The following is an 18667-nucleotide window of genomic DNA, read 5'->3' on the forward strand; positions in this document are numbered from 1 at the left end:
CTGACAGTGTTTACAGACTAGTCCTACATCTTACTCAGTTTCAAAGGTAATTAATTGTGGAGAACACAGAAGACAGCAATAAATTCTTCCCCAAATCCATCAGCATTACAATATGCACTCAGACTTTTCAACAGACTGGGGGTGGACAAGTCTTATCAAAAAGAACAAACAACCCACCTCAAAAGGCTTACATGATTTATGTGCAGGTGAATCTAGCTGCATCTTAAGCAACTAGACATTACCAAGCCGTGGAGTGCCAAGTGGCATGGTGCTGGTAACCCCAAGATTGTGGGTTCCAATCACCCTGTGAGCCATTCACTTCAGAGTTGGACTTGATGATCCTTGTGGGTCCTTTCCAGCTGAGAATATTCTGTGATCTGTGATAGCCTTTGGGTGTTGCCATCTGGAGCTCCTTCTGAGAGCTGAGGTTACACACGTGTCCACACTTTGATATCTTTCCCAGTATGTCCCAGTTTGTTAAGGAAGGAGGGTGCTCAGGAGCTGTGGTAATAGCATGTAGACAGAAACAGATGGTGCTCAGGATCTAAACAGATACAGTTCTTGATTAAAGAAATTAAATTTCTTTACATTATCAGTCTGTTCTTACAAAGCTATGTCACAGCATGCCCATCAGCATTTACTCATTAGCCAAGAAACAACTAGAAAAAAGAAAAATATTTGTGTCACTGACAGGAAAATCAGATGACATTCCAGATTTGCTCTTTTCAATAAAGAGCAACAGAGAAGGATTCTTAATAATTAAACCAACTGCAGCATTATTTAGAACAAGCAAGCCCTAAGAAGTACTGCAAATGTGAAGAAATGTACTGCTTAATAGTATTTGTTCTCAAAAGTTAATGACTGGCAGCCTGTTGCACTGAAAATGCACAAAGTCAGTACTGGTATAAAATTCCAGAGCTGGCTGTCACAAAATACTTTGATTAGTCTGAAATAACAGGATTTTTTTAGTATGGTTATATGTATGCCACTATCCCCAGACTGCCCATGAACTTGACCCTATTGATACTGAAGAGTCTCAGAACGTCAGGCAAGGAGCTGTCAGAGACAGAAAAATGTGCATGACAAGTCCAAACACAATTGATGATGGATGTGAAAAACTACACAGCTATCTCACACCATTTTTGTCACTGTAACCACCTGTAATTCAGAAAAGATATTCAAAACATAAACCTAGTATAAACAGGTGCAAGTGATAGGAAAGTGTACTAGTTTGAAATCAAACCAGTGAGAGATCGCAAGTCAGAATTATAATTTAATAGGAAAATGATAAAAAGAATAAATGCAATAATATCAAAAACACTGACAGAGTCAGAATACAGCCTGGAACCCTGTTAGGGTGATGGTAGTCGTCCAGATGAGGTGGTCTTGTTGAAGCGTGATCCTCTGGAAGAAAGGGGGTCTGGTCTTCAGCTGAAAGTCCAGCAGCAGCTCCTGTCCTCTGGAAGTCCCGTAGGTAAGGGCTGCTGTGGTGTTCGAATTCTCAGCTTATATCCAGTATGGAATGCTTGGCTCCTCCCTCGGGGAGGAGCATCTCACAATGGGATGGTGAGTCATGAGATAAGGCCTTGATGAGCCATTAACAGAAAACAGTCCAGGAGGAAGTTATCTCTGAGTCATGCAGCAAGGCAGTGGTGGGCCCATTAACAGGGGACAATACAGGGGGAAGTTATCTATGAGTCATGGGGCAGGGCATTGATGGGCCCATTAACAGAAGGTAGCCGGGGGGGGGGGGGGGGAGGCAGGGAGCACTGCCTCACCTGGTTTCAACAGTACATGAGGATGGTGATAGAATATACTGCAACCCAGGACATAATCCACCCCTTATTCTATTACCATCTACATAATTCCAAATCAGTACCTTCCTTAAACTCCACACACACACACACACATATATATATATATACAATGGAACCTTACACACAGTTCTCACTTAAAATGAGGTCTCCTTGTGGCACACATCGGGTTTCCCCATCTTTCCGCATTACCCACCAAGTGCAACCAGGTCTTTGAGCGAAGACAATCTCACGGTTAGGTTTGCTCTTGCCTGAGGTGGGATTAATCCAAACAGTCTTTCCTAACATACCTCTCATGTGTACCACAGGGACTTTATCTCCATCCACCGTGTGCAAGGGTTCAGACTGGGCAGGACCAGCTCGATTGATGGATCCTCTGGTGTTAACCATCCAGGTGGCCTTTGCTAAGTTCACTTCCCAATTTTTGAAGGTTCCTCCACCAAGTGCTTTTAGGGTAGTCTTGAGCACCGTTCAACTTTCCCAGCAGCTGGTGCATGATAAGGGATATGATAGATCCATTCAATTCCATGTTCTCTGGCCCAAGTACTTACGAGGCTGTTCTTGAAATGCGTCCCGTTGTCTGACTCGATTCTCTCAGGGGTGCCATGTCTCCAAAGGACTTGCTTTTCCAGGCCCAAGATGGTGTTCCGGGCAGTAGCATGAGGCACAGGGTATGTCTCCAGCCATCCAGTGGTTGCTTCCACCATGGTCAACACGTAGCGCTTGCCTTGGCGGGTTTGGGGAAGGGTGATGTAGTCAATTTGCCAGGCTTCCCCATACCTGTACTTGGACCATCTTCCACCGTACCACAGAGGCTTCACCCGCTTGGCCTGTTTGATTGCAGCGCAGGTCTCGCAGTTGTGGATAACCTGTGAGATGCTGTCCATAGTAAGGTCCACCCCTCGCTCATGAGCCCATCGGTACGTTGCATCTCGTCCCTGATGACCAGAGGCATCATGGGCCCAACGAGCTAAAAATAATTCTCCCTTGTGCTGCCAGTCCAGATCCACCTGTGATATTTTCACCTTGGCAGCTCGATCCACCTGCTCATTGTTACGGTGCTCTTCATTAGCCCGACTTTTGGGTACATGAGCATCCACGTGTCGAACCTTCACGATCAGCTTCTCCACCCGAGCGGCGATGTCCTGCCAAATCTCAGCGGCCCAGATGGGTTTCCCTCTGCGCTGCCAGTTGGCTTTTCTCCAGCGATCCAGCCATCCCCACAGAGCATTAGCTACCATCCAGGAGTCAGTGTAGAGATAGAGCCTCGGCCACTTCTCTCTTTCAGCAATATCTAAAGCCAGCTGGACAGCTTTAAGTTCTGCGACCTGACTCGATCCACCCTCTCCCTCGGTAGCTTGTGCAACTCGTCGTGTGGGGCTCCATACAGCAGCTTTCCATTTCCGGTTAGTGCTTACAATTCGGCAGGAACCATCGGTGAAGAGGGCATATCGTCTTTCACTCTCCGGTAGCTCATTATATGGTGGGGCTTCCTCAGCACGTGTCACTTGCTCCTCTTCTTCAGAAGATAATCCAAAAGTCTCACCTTCAGGCCAGTTTGTTATAATTTCCAGAATCCCAGGGCGGTTCAGGTTTCCAATACGGGCACGCTGTGTAATGAGGGCAATCCATTTGCTCCAAGTAGCATCGGTGGCATGATGCGTGGAAGGAATCTTTCCCTTGAACATCCACCCCAGCACCGGCAGTCGGGGTGCCAGAAGCAGCTGCGCTTCAGTACCAATGACCTCTGAGGCAGCTTGGACTCCTTCATAGGCGGCCAAAATTTCCTTCTCTGTTGGGGTGTAGTTGGCCTCGGATCCTCTGTAGCTTCGGCTCCAGAATCCCAGTGGTCGACCCCGAGTCTCACCAGGCACCTTCTGCCAAAGGCTCCAGGACAGACCATTGTTCCCGGCTGCAGAGTAGAGCACGTTTTTCACTTCTGGCCCCGTTCTGACTGGACCAAGGGCTACCGCATGAGCGATTTCCTGCTTGATCTGGGCGAAAGCTTGTTGCTGTTCAGGGCCCCAATGGAAATTGTTCTTCTTGCGGGTAACCAGGTAGAGAGGGCTCACAATCTGGCTATATTCAGGAATGTGCATTCTCCAAAAGCCTATGGCACCTAGGAAAGCTTGTGTTTCCTTCTTGTTGGTCGGTGGAGACATCGCAGTGATCTTATTGATGACTTCAGTGGGAATCTGACGCCGTCCATCTTGCCACTTTACCCCCAGGAACTGGATCTCCCGGGCAGGTCCCTTGACTTTGCTCCTCTTGATGGCAAAACCAGCCTTCAGGAGAATCTGGATGATCTTCTGTCCCTTCTCAAATACTTCTGCTGCCGTGTTCCCCCACACAATGATGTCATCAATGTACTGCAGGTGTTCTGGAGCCTCACCCTTTTCTAGCACAGTCTGGATCAGTCCATGGCAGATAGTAGGACTGTGCTTCCACCCCTGGGGCAATCGGTTCCAGGTATACTGCACACCCCTCCAGGTGAAGGCAAACTGAGGCCTGCACTCTGCTGCCAGAGGAATGGAGAAAAACGCATTTGCAATATCAATGGTCGCGTACCACTTTGCTGCCTTGGATTCCAGCTCATACTGAAGCTCCAGCATGTCTGGTACGGCTGCACTCAGTGGTGGCGTGACTTCATTCAGTCCACGGTAATCCACCGTCAGTCTCCATTCTCCACTGGACTTACGCACTGGCCATATGGGGCTGTTAAAGGGTGAACGAGCCTTGCTGACCACCCCTTGGCTCTCCAGCTCACGAATCATCGTATGGATGGGGACCACAGAGTCTCTGTCGGTGCGGTATTGCCGACGGTGCACTGTTGCTCTGGCAATTGGTACCTGTTGTTCTTCAACTCTCAGTAGTCCCACAGCAGAAGGGTTGTCTGAGAGACCAGGCAAGGTACTCAGTTGTCTGATGCCTTCTGTCTCTAGAGCAGCTATCCCAAAAGCCCAGCGATAACCTTTTGGGTCTTTGAAGTACCCGTTCCTGAGGTAATCTATGCCGAGGATGCATGGGGCCTCTGGACCAGTCACGATGGGGTGTTTCTGCCACTCATTCCCAGTTAAACTCACTTCAGCTTCCAGTACCGTGAGCTCCTGGGATCCCCCTGTCACCCCAGAAATAGAAATGGGTTCCGCTCCCACATACCTTGATGGCATTAGAGTGCATTGAGCGCCGGTATCAACCAAAGCCGTATATCTTTGTGGGTCAGATGTGCCAGGCCATCGGATCCACACTGTCCAATAGATCCGGTTGTCCCTCTCCTCTACCTGGCTAGAGGCAGGGACCCTCTAATCCTGGTCATGGTGCACGTTGCTCTCCTCCGGTGAATATGCTCTTGATGTCCCTTCAAGAGGATCACTCATATCATCATTTCTATACCTTCTGATGTTCTGGCCACGAGAGACCGGAGCGGCGCTGGCTCTAGATGAGCTCCTTGTGGTAGTTGTCCCTCTTTTTAGTTCACGTACCCGGGCTGCTAAGGAGGAGGTGGGTTTTCCATCCCACTTCCTCATGTCTTCTCCATGCTCCTGGAGAAAAAACCAGAGGTTACCTCGTGGAGTGTATCCTTTCTCCCTGGCTGGGGAATGCCTACTCCTAATAGCAGAGACTCTTGTTGGTTCTGGGGAGACGTGGTAAATTTCTTCCTTAAGTTCCTTTTTTAGTTTCTGATGGCCCTCTTCAATCAAGCTCCGGACTTGCTCAGCCAGCCTTGTTTCCACAGATGAGACATGGGTGCGAAACGGGGCAGTGACAGTGTCCTCGTAGATTCTTAGTTTATTGGCCAGGACACCCACCCTGTCCTCACCTTCCCTCCATTGCAGTGTTGCCAGGTAACGGGAGTACATCTCTGGTCCAAGCCGTGCAAATCTCAGCCACATCTGTGACGTGCACTGGACACCATCTGGGCTCTTAGGAAATCTCTCATCTTCTGCAAAAATGATCTCCAGCACAGCCAACTCCCTCAGGCATCGGATACCCTGTTCCATTGTGCTCCATTTTCCCTGGTGCACCTGGAGGTCTTCTTTGCAGAGGTATCTGTCCCTTACACTTGTCAGCAGTCGCCTCCAGAGGCTGAGAGTTTCTTGGGTTCTCCCAATCCCCTGGTCAATGACCACATCCCGGGACAGCGATCCCAGTTGCCTGGTCTCACTTCCATCCAGGATGGTGTCGTTTGCTGCAGCGTCCCAGATGCGGAGCAGCCAGGTTAGGATGGACTCATTCGTCTGGCGGGTGAATTCCCTCCACAGGTCACGCAGCTCACCTAGGGATAGAGAGCGAGTGATAATCTCTGGTTCTGTCTCCTCCGCTGCGTGTGAAGGTCCTGCCTCACCCTCATCAGTCACTATGCGGACTGATTTGCTTTTTGATTTCTTTTTCTGAATGGGGGCAACTTCTACCGGTTTAGGCTGCTCTGGTTCAGTGACTGTTTGTGTGGAGGTGCTCATGGCCCTTTTGGTTCCTTTCTCCTCTGTGGTAGTCTGCGTAGACATGGACGCTGTTGTTTTGCTCTTGGTTCCTTTCTCCTCTGTGGCAGTCTGAGTGGACACGGATGCTGTTGCTTTGCTCTTGGTTTCTTTCTCCTCTGTGGCAGTCTGCGTAGACACGGACGCTGTGGCTTTGCTCTTGGTTCCTTTCTCCTCTGTGGCAGTCTGTGTGGTCATGGATGCTGTTGCTCTGCTCTTGGTTCTTTTCTCTTCCTCCTCAAGAAGACGCTGTACCACACCAAACAGTGCTTTGTTTCTAAGCATGGTGTACATGGTGCAGGCCATGCAGAGAAAACAAAACAGCAAGACTAGGCTGTCCTTGGCATCCAGAGAGAACTCAATATTTTTAAAAACTGCTGTGCCTGACCTGAAAGGCTGGAAGAAACCACTCTCCACTCTTCCCACCAAGGGCAGGGTGCGATTGTTGAGAAGGTCCCAGATGTAGCAGCCCAGACTAGGACAAGCAAACAAAATTGAGTATATATTCCGAATGGTATTCATTGCCTCACAGGTTATCATGCCATAAGCATAATAAACCAATAAAGCAATTCTCATACCATTCCCTGGTCTCAACACGAGCAATACAACAGGCAAGTAGTTCCCCATGTGAGGGAAAATATAGAGAGCAAGATACAGTACCCATATAGACAAGCCAACCACCATGGTGGATAGGTTTCTGTTAATATGAAATTGCAATTCTGACTTTCTCTCAGGTTAATGCCCCACGTTGGGCGCCAAAATATGTACTAGTTTGAAATCAAACCAGTGAGAGATCGCAAGTCAGAATTATAATTTAATAGGAAAATGATAAAAAGAATAAATGCAATAATATCAAAAACACTGACAGAGTCAGAATACAGCCTGGAACCCTGTTAGGGTGATGGTAGTCGTCCAGATGAGGTGGTCTTGTTGAAGTGTGATCCTCTGGAAGAAAGGGGGTCTGGTCTTCAGCTGAAAGTCCAGCAGTAGCTCCTGTCCTCTGGAAGTCCCGTAGGTAAGGGCTGCTGTGGTGTTCGAATTCTCAGCTTATATCCAGTATGGAATGCTTGGCTCCTCCCTCGGGGAGGAGCATCTCACAATGGGATGGTGAGTCATGAGATAAGGCCTTGATGAGCCATTAACAGAAAACAGTCCAGGAGGAAGTTATCTCTGAGTCATGCAGCAAGGCAGTGGTGGGCCCATTAACAGAAGGTAGCCCGGGGTGGGGGGGGGGGAGGCAGGGAGCACTGCCTCACCTGGTTTCAACAGTACATGAGGATGGTGATAGAATATACTGCAACCCAGGACAGAAAGTTAAATCCAGAATGCTAAAATGCTTCTTTTAAGGTAAGTGTTACTATACATTAAGAAAGCAGGAGTGGTTGTGAAGAGTTATTGACAAGGAGAAAAAAAAAAAACAACCCAAATATCCCAAGCCTTGACACCATTAAACCTAAATCAATTCCCAGAAAACTGGCAAGAATGGATGATGCTTTGTAGCTGCTGAAAAGAAAGCAGTGGAGTGGTGCCCTCAAATGAGCTTCTGTTAATAGTGTAACTCTTCTGTTCAATGAGAAAACAACTTAAAATTAGTTTTATATAAAATAAGATACTCTTAATTTTATTATGAAGATGAGAGATCGTATCTTCCACTGAATGATACGGAAAAAAATCCAAAAACAAATGACATACACTCCTGTAAATTACCTTTCAATCACTAAAAAACCTTTCTCTAAGTACAACAAAACTCCCAGAGATATAGTGTTCAATAGTTTTACTTTTTTTATAGAGGCCTAACAGAAGGATGTTTTTGAAAATAATGAAAATAAAAATGATGAGACAGTTTCTGACACCTATTTTCTGTGGAAGAAAAGAATACTTTTTTTTTTAATTTCCAGAGGGGAAAAAAACTTTATACTTTTTTTCAAAAAACAAAATAAAATGATTATGACAAAATATTAAGAGTTAATATTTTCCTTTATGCATTTCTGGACATCTAAATAATTTTCAGGTAATGGTACCCTCCAGTGAATAACTGCACAGAAAAGTGAATGCACGTTTTCCACTTAACTATCCTCTTACCTAGTCTATGGGTTATTCCTCTGCTACTCTTACTTCCTTTTCTAGAAAAAAACATGATGATTTTATCAATGAGAATACTTTATATTACAAAAATATTTGAGAGTGAAAAATATATAGCAAATCTCCATGTAATCATAAATGAACATGTTTTAGCTAAATTAATGCAACTCCCCCAGAGTTCTGGACATTCTCACAATGTTTTCACTTATGGTCTTTACTCCCTTGTTGTGATGGTTATAGGCAGCAAATGCCCTCTTTAAATTTGCTGAAATTTCCAGATCCCAAATATAAGCTCAAGATCATTCCTATGCCTGGGATATTCATGGATCTCCTGAATACATATGAAAATATACTAGTAGGTGCTCTAAAAATGCTGTAAAAATGCAATGATTTCACAAGCTTGGCACAGGGGAGATATCACTAGCCACAGTTCTCACTTTTGTGTGAAAGGAAAACTAACAGGTGGTGTGTTCCTCAGAGTTATTTGCAGCTAAGATTCATTTCACTGAAATTTCCTTTCATTGAGACTACAAGATAGTGCAGACCAGAGGAGACCTCTGGAGATTATCTGCTCAACTGTGTGCTCAAACCAGGGTCAGCTGTGAGCTTCAGTGCTGTCTCATGCCAGCTCACTGTCTGACACAAAGCCCAGTGCATTTCATTTTTTTCCCAGAGCGACACTCCAGCTGCACAGACTGTCTGTAACCCATGTATTCCCAGGATTTGGCATCTCTCCTGCTTGATTTTCATAAGGCTCCTTTTGGCCCATTCCCTCAGTTCATCTGTGCCCCTTCAGCTGACAATCTCCCTTTGAGCATACCAACTATTCCCTTCACTTTGATGCTGTCTGTGAGGTTGATGAGCGTCCTCTGTTGCCACTTCCAGGTTATTGATAAAATCATTATGTAGGACAGATCTCAGGATGTGCTCCTGCAGGGCTCTGCTTCCTTCTTCCAGCCTCCAAACAGAGCACAAGACATTAACCAAAACTGCCTGATCCAACCATTTAAACTCTCTTTTATTCATCTGGATCACATATACAAACTATTGCATCCTTAGCTGGATGCAAGAATATTGTAATACTGAGTGTCAAAAGCCTTGCTTCAGTCAAGGTAAGAGTTTATCATAGATGGGAACTTAAAAGTATGTTAGTTCTGAGTTGCTAAAATCCAGAATGTTCAATTTTCATTCTTACTAAAATCTCACTCCTCCAAAAACATACTTTGGAAAAGACAGTCCTGCTGGATCATTTCATTTGATCTATCTATATTATCTATATAGCAAGTCTATCAGACCAAATTGTCATCTGTTTCAGATTTGATTATTTACTGTCCAAATATTAAAGTGAAATCTCTCTCTAAATATATATAAACAGAGTATTGGAATTTCATCTACCTTTTGCATTTATAAAATATTTACATTATAATGTAATTCTAACCACAGAGTGCTCAAGGAACCTGGAAGAACAATACAAGGGATTCCAATGGAAATAGATTTATTCAAAATTTCTTTTACACTTGAAGAACAATGTAAAACAAGAACTATGAAAAGTAATCCTCAAATAAAAAATGCAAACATTTAATCCAGTTTAATCATATATCTTCCATAAAAGTCCAGTGCATGACTGTGTTAAGAAGATTGCAAAAGGAAAGTTGTGTTGATTTTAACAAATACATTAGTTTTTTATTACTTTGAATAATTATATGTTTGTTTGTGACTGCACATGAAAATTTGTTATTTTTCTGAAATTTTAAGTTTATATTACTATGTGTTTCTGAGTGTAAACTAATCACGAGATATTAACTCCCTTAAGGTATTACCAACTTGAATTAAAAATACTTGAAATATCTGTATAAAAATCACAGCAAATACATCAGAGGATTCAAGGTTAGAGCAAAACAGTGTAAAGGAGTCAAGAATGAAGAAACATATGTTCCCAACACATGGAAATTGTATCACCTAATATGGAATTCTCAAGAGCTGTCTTTAAGCAAACTAGTTACAAGCAAAATTTCATCTTTCTCCAATATAAGACATTCCAATTACAGATTCATTCCTACTCTGTGCCAGTGTTTACATGCCAGTTTTGTCCTGGGCTGTATCAGGCACAGCATGGCCAGCTGGGCAAGGGAGGGGATTGTCCTGCTCTGCTCTGAGCTGGGGTGGCCTCACCTCCAGTGCTGGGGGAAGTTCTGGGCACCTCAATATAAGAAAGGCATTAAACTACTAGAGAGTGTCCAAAGGAGAATACAAAGGTGGTGAAGGGCCTTGAGGGGAAGCCGTAGGAGGAGCACCTGAGGTCACTTGGTCTGTTCCATCTGGAAGAGACTGAGGGGACACCTCATGGCAATCTACAATTACTGTCATTCATGTACTCATTTACAGTTGTTAATTAAAATCCCATTTTCTGCGGGTTTTGTTTGTTTGTTTGCTTGTTTGGGGCTTTGTTTTGTTCTGGGTTTTTTTGTTTCTTTGTTTTCAGAAATTACAACTTTGTTTCTTCACTATGGCAATTAGTATACTAATTTTCCAATTAATATTTCCATGCTTTGGCCAGAAATCATTCATTTAATGCTGTAGTAGACATTTAGCAGAGGAAAGAATGGGAGGAATGTCAGTTGTTTGCACTGTCTGTTGTAACACACTCTTTCTTGCACCAGGTAACTCTGTGACAGCTCTTTATCAGGACTGCATCTGGCTCTCATTTGTAGTTACAGTGAATTCTGCTTAAAAAATTAAGCCATGGCCATTCATTTCCCACCAGACTGATCGGTTATAACTAATATTGACCTTTAGTCTGTCTTCTCCAAGCCATGCAGTCTACAGAAATGCAGATGACATATGTAAGACCTTTCCAAGCAAAGCTACACATTCAGCTCTTGGAAAACTGAAACTTTTTCCGAGAAAGGTTCAGTGACACAGGCAGGAAATTCTTCCTCACAAGGAAACCGGTCCTCTGAGGATAAAAGTGTCAGTGTCTTTACACTTTGATAAAATCACAACTATTCCCTTGAAACAAAGGAATTGAGGTGCTTTTCAGGGCTTTTTAAGGGGATTTTGTGGTGGTTGTAAAAAATTTTACACTAAAAATCATGACCTTTCCCTGTCACTACTTTACTCAGAAACTTACTTTTGTCTGTCTGATACTTTCATCTGATTAATTTTTCCCCTAAGCACAAAGGATTATGACTTCCTATTAAACTCAACAGTGGACCGACTGCATTTTCTATTCTTCTTGCCTTTTGTGTTATGCTGTGGGGCACTTCAGGCTGTCTGAAAGTAACAGCATGGGTTTGTGACTGGAGCATCTGATGGCACAGAGTAAAATCTGCTCTTATATGTCCTTTATTATTTTCTCACTACAACATGGAAGATTAGAGACTGAATGTTCCCTTATATTTGAAACTGTTTATGTATGTTTTAAAGTGTACTGGAAGCTTGTTTCAGATATTGAAGATGTTAAGAAATTCACCATGACTTTTCCCATTTTATCTTGGGAATATAAATAATGAACCAAAGGAAAAAACAACAAGATGTTTTTTGAGTATGCCATGGGCTCTAGGCTCTAGCTTATGAACAGGGTTACCTTAAGCTCTATTTATTTTCGAGTGAGAGAGAGAGATTGCCTGAGGCTGAATCAATGCACACCACAGCTCAGACAAGGGTCATGGCAGCCCAGTCCCAGGGGAAGGTGTGTGGGACAGACTGTAGAGTCCACTGGAACACTCAAGGTCCAGTCAATATCAAAGGAAATGTATTATAATATGCCTTTACCACGTGCAATAACACAGGATAATATAGAGAGCTAGGAAAAAATGAACCTTTAAATTAAATGTCAACCTCTTCTTAGGATATCTTGAGATTTGGGAGCACAAAAAAACAATTATTCTTCATGAGGCTTAGAAGTGAGAAAGATTATCATGGGCTTTAACTACTGAGTTTACTTGAAATGCTCCCTCTGCAAAGAAGAAATAACCAACCAACCTAAACCAAAGAAAACTCAAGATGAAACAAGAGTGAAACCCAGAGAACAGGAAGATAAAAAAGTCTGAATCCCAAAACCAAAGACAACAAAACAAAGACAGGTTATGAACGGGTTCCTAGTTGTATGGTAACAATTTCTGACAGATTAGGCTCTATTTACAAATTATCCTTTGTGCTGCAGCTCTGATTAGAAAGTCTTAAGACACTGAATTACTCAATAATACAGAGAGAAATTTAGTTTCATTGCATTAGAAAGCAGCAGAATGAAAACAAGGTAGAAGACATTTGTCTACACAGCACTGATAAATGTGAGATGTGAGTATCAATCAATGCATTGTTCTTACTAATGTATGGACAGATTAAAAGTAAAAGCAGTGGTAATTAAAGTTCACTGTACTTTGCTGCTGGTACAAATACTGTCAGAAGATGAATGCCAATTGACTGAAAACTGTCCTTCCATCTGATACTGCACAGAAATAAGCACATATTGCATCAAGCCAAAGATATTTCACATTACTTTTGAAAGTATAGTATACAATTTATTTTCAAGATTAAAACATGTAAAAAGATTAAAATAAACTGGTTGGTTAAAGATAGATAAAAATGAAAATGCACTGTTTGTATGAGGTTGAGCAGAACTCTATAAGTATAATGAATGCTAGCATCAGGTTTAGCTTTTAGCTATTTATCTATAGCACAATAGCTTTTTAGCTATTGTGGCTATTTACTAGATACCACTTTTTGAATGTATTAGAATATTTTAAGCTGTCAAAGTGATTATGCTGACCAGAAATTATGGCCTGGACTCTACTTCCTGCTTCCTACTTTGTAGATAGAGATTCCCAATATACAGTTGCTTTCTATCTATTTGCATGTTAGACAGTTACACCTTTCAAATAAATTGAATATAGAATTGGAACTATTTTTTATTTTGTTTTGTTTTTGTTTTACACAAGAGGCGCAGTGTTTGCCAGGAGAGGTACAATACATTTTATTGCAACAACTTTATCATATACAATATAATACATTTTATCCTCTCTCTACTCTTATTTGTGGGAAAAAGTAGAAGAGCATTAAAGGGTTTGAAAAAAGTAGAATATAATCTGGATCTCTATCCACCATAATAATAGAGAAAATTATGGGAATAGAAATTGCCATTCCTTCAATATATACAAGCATTTAAGTATGCCAAAACAACCTAGGTAGACAAAACTTACTATTTTACTCTTTCAGATGTTGCAGATCTCCTATTGAAATATCCCATATAAAACATAAGCTAGAATAGGTCCTTTACATCAGAAAGACAATAAAAAAATATCACCCAGGACATGCAGTGGAGAACTGGAAGAGGAAACTGACTGTCAAAATCAATTTGTGCAATGAGTTCCCTGAACCTAAATTATGAGTGGAAATAGTCTATATAAAGCAAGCTACAGACAAATAATCAGTGCCAGCAACATTCCTTGTATTTATGTAAATTACTTTATCAGGATCAAGGGCTACATCATAGGTAAAAATTCCACTGATACTCTTTTTTACCAGTAAGATCTGTGGAAAAATATTACCATTAACAACAAAAAAAAAAAATACTAATAATTTTTTTGCCTTAAAAAACTGTTAACCATCAAATACTTCTGATAATGAAACATTTCCCTTTCTATGTATCATAATATCAGGTATCAAAATAATCACATTATCCAGAGCTTCTAGCATATTTTGAAAACTATCAGGTAAGTCTTCAGGCAGAAAGATCTGAATTGCAAGTAATGAACCTTAAAGTTCTAACTTCTTTTTCTTCAAAGTTTTTTATTTTAGTACCTGAAGAAAGAGATAAAATTATCTAGTTTGAAAAGGTTTTCCACCTTATTTTGTTAATCTAGTAGGAAACAGAGAGGAGGAAAGAAACCTTAATTGTTGCTCTGTATTATTTTTCTTTCCAGTTCTCTATTTTCTTGTGAAATACCTATGTTGTTTGGATTATGTGTGCCTGGGGAACTGTGATAGCACACAAAAATCTCACTGAACAAAAAATAATTTTAAGGAAAGTTTTCAATAACCTTCATTAATGGTAACACCAAGTGATGGATAATCAAAATTAAAAATATAAGAAATAGGTAGATTTGCACATGAGGGAACCTTTAAAATAAGACATGGATGCTTCCTTGCACTAGGACGAAGAAATGTGTAACTGAACCTTAGAAAGTAAATATCAAATAACAACATACTCTATGAAATGGATTCCATTTTTCTGGAGACTGCATATATTCTAGATATACCCCTAACATGGATTTCATTTCATTGATGCAACAACTTAGGTTAGTTTGGATCAGTTAAAACTATTACAGGAGACATGTGGTAGGGTATAGAAGAAGAAAGGAAACAAGAAAGAAAGATGAAGAATCATTTATGCCCTTCTTTTGATGGTATATTCTTTATGGCCTGGAAAGTATATTTATGACATTGCATGCAACTTGGAGCTCTAATTTTCAGCAACATTGCCATCACTAACTGCATTCCATACAAAAATAACATTTCCGTTTGTTACATTAAAATTGTATATTTAAATGTCTTCACAAAAAAGTGAGGTAGAACAAGAATGCCTTGAGGAGACAAGCTGTGCTTGCTCATGATTAGCAGCCCCTTCTTCTTGGAATAATTTGGTTTCAGAACTGAAATAAATTATTTGTGTCTTAATGACACTGAAGTAATTAAATGTCTATTTGCTTATCATTTATGTTTATTCTTAGATAATAGCTTACACAAGTTTTCAGTTTGCATCTTTTTCTCTGTTAACAGTCCTTACCTAAAGGGAAACAAGCTTAGAAAAGTTTAGAAAATAATCATATTTTTAAGTTAGATGATTTGTTTACTTACCTGTTATTCTTCTCATACATTTTTTCCTTGCCCACTGCAGAACACCAAAGCTGGTCGTCCCCAAAAACAGAAATATGAAGAACTACAATTATTTTTCACAAGATTTGTATACTTAGCTCAGTTTTATCCTCAGACATAAAGATTTTCTCTAATAGGCTAATAAATATCCAAGTTACAAATGAATGTATAAAATATGTGTGTTTTAGCCAGTAAGCCAGATGATTCTTATTGGACGTGGGGAAATAATATTTTTGGAATCTGGAATCATATCTAGTGTTCTACATCTGCTGGTCTTAACTCTACAGAATTGTGTTCCTCACGTGAAGTTGTGTAAGTATTTTTAATCCTACATATAACTTCACAAGAATGTTCTCATGGTACCATGATGTAAGTTTTCTAGGGACAACAGAAGACACAGGTTTTTTTCCCATGTTTTAATTTTAAAAGTTGAAGAAGGTTTAATTCAACTGCAAAAAATATTTTTTTATGATGGTAGTTATACACAAACATTTTGAGTCAGAGCTACAGAATACAGTCAGGGTAACACTGTCACATGATGCTTTCTGACCTATACAGCTGCAAATGCCTGGGGTATCTGCTGACAACACATAAAGTAAAAATTCTCTAATTTTTTTCTCTAATTACTGAAACCACTCACTAGCCACAATTCCATATGACTTTTTCCAAGATAGTTATCTCATTAAAAAAAACCCAGACTATGTTGCATCTTGTTTCCAAGCCAGATAAAATAACAGAAGTATAATTCTTCTCACCTAGACTCCTATCACGTAGTTATCTTAATACAGAAACAATGTTCATAGGCAACAAAATAGATGTATCTAGAACATTAGTCATCTCAACAAAATTTAGCTGTCTAAAATGAGTCAAATGCATATCAACAAAAAAGTTCCCATGGATACCTGGTTATACTGTAGTATTAAAGGAATTGAAACTGTTAGCTCCCTCCAAATTTTTACACTGCTGATACAGTTGTCAACAAGGAGGACTAGGGGAGCTCCTTGGAGTTACCTCAATATCTCAGTAAAGAGTTGAAAACAGCACTAATGTGTTCTTTTGTGATACCATGAAAAAAAAAAAAAAAAAGAAAAAAAGCTTGGAAAGATCAAGCAGGATTCTTTATGTTGTTTTTCCAATTAGAAGTTCAATAATGAGTGCTCACTTAGGACACAGAAAAAATGCAGAATTGCAGGACTGTCATCTCTCAGATAAACACAATCACTCTAAGAGTCAGAATTTCCTTTCTGGTGCATAGAGCAATTTCCTGGGAAAAAAACACTATGAAGCTCTTCAGACTGCAGTTGGGAGCTGAGAAGTTTAAAGCCACTAAAGTCTTCTAATTGATTTAGCCCCAAGGAAGCAGTACACTGCTGACAAGGCAAGCAGGGTGCTTTGATGGGAAAAGTAATACATATTTTCTTGTCAGTCTGGATATTTGTGGGCAGATGGGAGCTCACTCTGCACCAACCAAAAGCCAGGCAGAAGCCAGAAATTATTAGTTTGTATAAAGTGATAAACTGCTTTCAGCTGTCTCTGAATGTGTAGAGAGAGAGCTTTATATACACTCCTAGTTGTCCCACTGTAACTGTCATGGAAAACCCATGCTTGCTCACAATCCAGACTACACATCTGTGCTCACCCATACAAACCAATACATATAGAAAGGGTTTATGGTTAACTCTTCACTTCTCCATATCTCAGCTGATCAATAGTTACAGAAACTAAGCTTCTGGAACTGGAAAATGTACTTCTTACTTGCATTATGAAACAAAAACCAAACCTATGGGCACCCTTGAGAGAGAAAAAAAAAAGGAAAAGCAAGGAGTAAGATCATCAAAATCAGGTTAATGAAACAATAGTTCATCATTATTTCTCTGGTTTTAGTAAGTTATCCTTGCATCAGGGATGCGTGAGCACATCTTATCTATGCTGCTGACAGATCTGTTCTAACAAGAGGTTGATCATCAATGATTAATTCCCAGCATATAAGCATATAATAAACATATGTTGGAAACATGCTGCAAGGAGTAAGAACAGATTCTGTTTTTCTATGTTGATTTCTACAGGATAGATGTTATTGACTAAGTTACTCTCTCAAGGATGTTGCCTCGTTTCAGATGCTGGGATACAGCTGTTACTACAGTCGCATTAGCAAATTCAACCTGTGTGCTTACTCATCCTTTTAAAATTCTCAGAAATTAGAAACTGCAGTAGAATCATTGACACAAGAAACTAATAATTCAGTACCTGAAATTTTTCTGTAATTGCAATCATAACTGAGGCCAATGGTGGGAAAGGAAATCACTTAACACTGTAATTAAAATGCTCTTGTAGACTGGACCCAGAATTTGAAGTCATAATTCTCTAGATGGTCCAAGATGCAATCATAGTAAGAAAGAAATAAGAATTAAATGAAAGTGAAGTGATTGTACCTCTATTCTAGCAGAAGACCATGAGAGCTTCCATACAACAGTATGAACATTTAAAAAATGTTATTGTGGAGTAAAAATAGATGTAGGTTTAAAAATAACAAGTTTAGGGGGAAAAAAAACCCCCCAAAATAGAAAGAAATAGAGTCATAGAATCACAGAATGGTATGGATTGGAAAGGACTAAATGCTCCCTGAAAGCTGACAGGCTTCCTGAGGCCATGACCAGGGAAACTTGCTCACTGTTTGATCAGCCTTGTGAGTGAAGAACATGTTCCTACCATCCAACCTGAACTTCTGACACAGCTTTAAGGCATGAACATATGTCCTATCACCAGGCACAAAAGAGAAATTGGCACCTCTATCTCATCTCCCATCAGGTATTTCCAGACTGTCATGAGGTCACCCCTCAGTCTCCTTTTCTCTAAGGTTCATTAGCCCAGCATCCTCTGCTGCTCCTCTTACGTCATGCTTTCTAGTCCCTTCACCATCTCTGTTGATCTCTTTTGAATGCATTCTAATGTATTGCTATCCTTCCTGCATTGCAGAGCCCAAAACTGCACACAGTACTTGAAGTAAGGCCACACCAACGCTGAGTAAATTCAGCTTTCTCATATTTGAAATTATTCAATTTTTCTTAAAAGCTTTGCTACTTTCAGTAATTGCTCTCCTAAAAAATTATTCTGGCTTTCTCATATTCAATTTAACTTACCAGTTTAAAATGACTTCTTTTTTGTCTTTAATTTTTTCTTTCCCAATGACACTGTTGACTTAAAATAATGAACACACTTGAAAATTTTGTAAATCTACATTTTATTTTCTCCCCCTAAATGGGTTATCCTAGTGTTGAAATGCTCATGAGTATTACAGTTTCTGATTTTACTTTAAAGAGAAAAAGCTTTCTAAAATTAGTTATGTCACAGATTAGCAGATTATTTTCATTTAAATTTCTTAGATAGTGGCATATTTGTGTGTGCTTGTTTTTCATT

General features: G+C 40.6%; 1 protein-coding gene across 2 annotated transcripts; it reads right to left on the reverse strand.

Annotated features, from left to right (window-relative positions):
* Window positions 1-1260: 1260 nt before the first annotated feature.
* LOC147654752 (uncharacterized) lies at window positions 1261-5801 on the reverse strand. 2 transcript variants are annotated; one of them, XM_086875189.1, is made up of 3 exons: window positions 5635-5661; window positions 2366-5356; window positions 1261-1484 (listed from the first exon to the last, which is right to left on the reverse strand). In XM_086875189.1, the coding sequence occupies exons 2-3, from the start codon at window positions 4982-4984 to the stop codon at window positions 1428-1430; spliced, it is 2676 nt and encodes an 891-aa protein (XP_086731315.1). In that variant the 5' UTR covers window positions 4985-5356; window positions 5635-5661; the 3' UTR covers window positions 1261-1427. The 2 variants fall into 2 exon arrangements, with proteins under 2 accessions (XP_086731315.1, XP_086731314.1); XM_086875188.1 differs by having other exon boundaries at window positions 2366-5801.
* Window positions 5802-18667: the final 12866 nt, after the last annotated feature.

Source organism: Cyanistes caeruleus, chromosome 2 (assembly GCF_971803275.1).
Source record: "Cyanistes caeruleus chromosome 2, bCyaCae1.hap1.1, whole genome shotgun sequence".
Classification (NCBI taxonomy): domain Eukaryota; kingdom Metazoa; phylum Chordata; class Aves; order Passeriformes; family Paridae; genus Cyanistes; species Cyanistes caeruleus.

Coding starts and splice junctions, on each gene's coding strand:
- LOC147654752 (XM_086875188.1), bottom strand. CDS start 4,984: ATGCCATCAAGGTATGTGGGAGCGGAACCCATTTCTATTTCTGGGGTG. Junction 1,485..2,365: donor CGCATTTCAAGAACAGCCTC/GTAAGTACTTGG, acceptor CGAACACCACAG/CAGCCCTTACCTACGGGACT.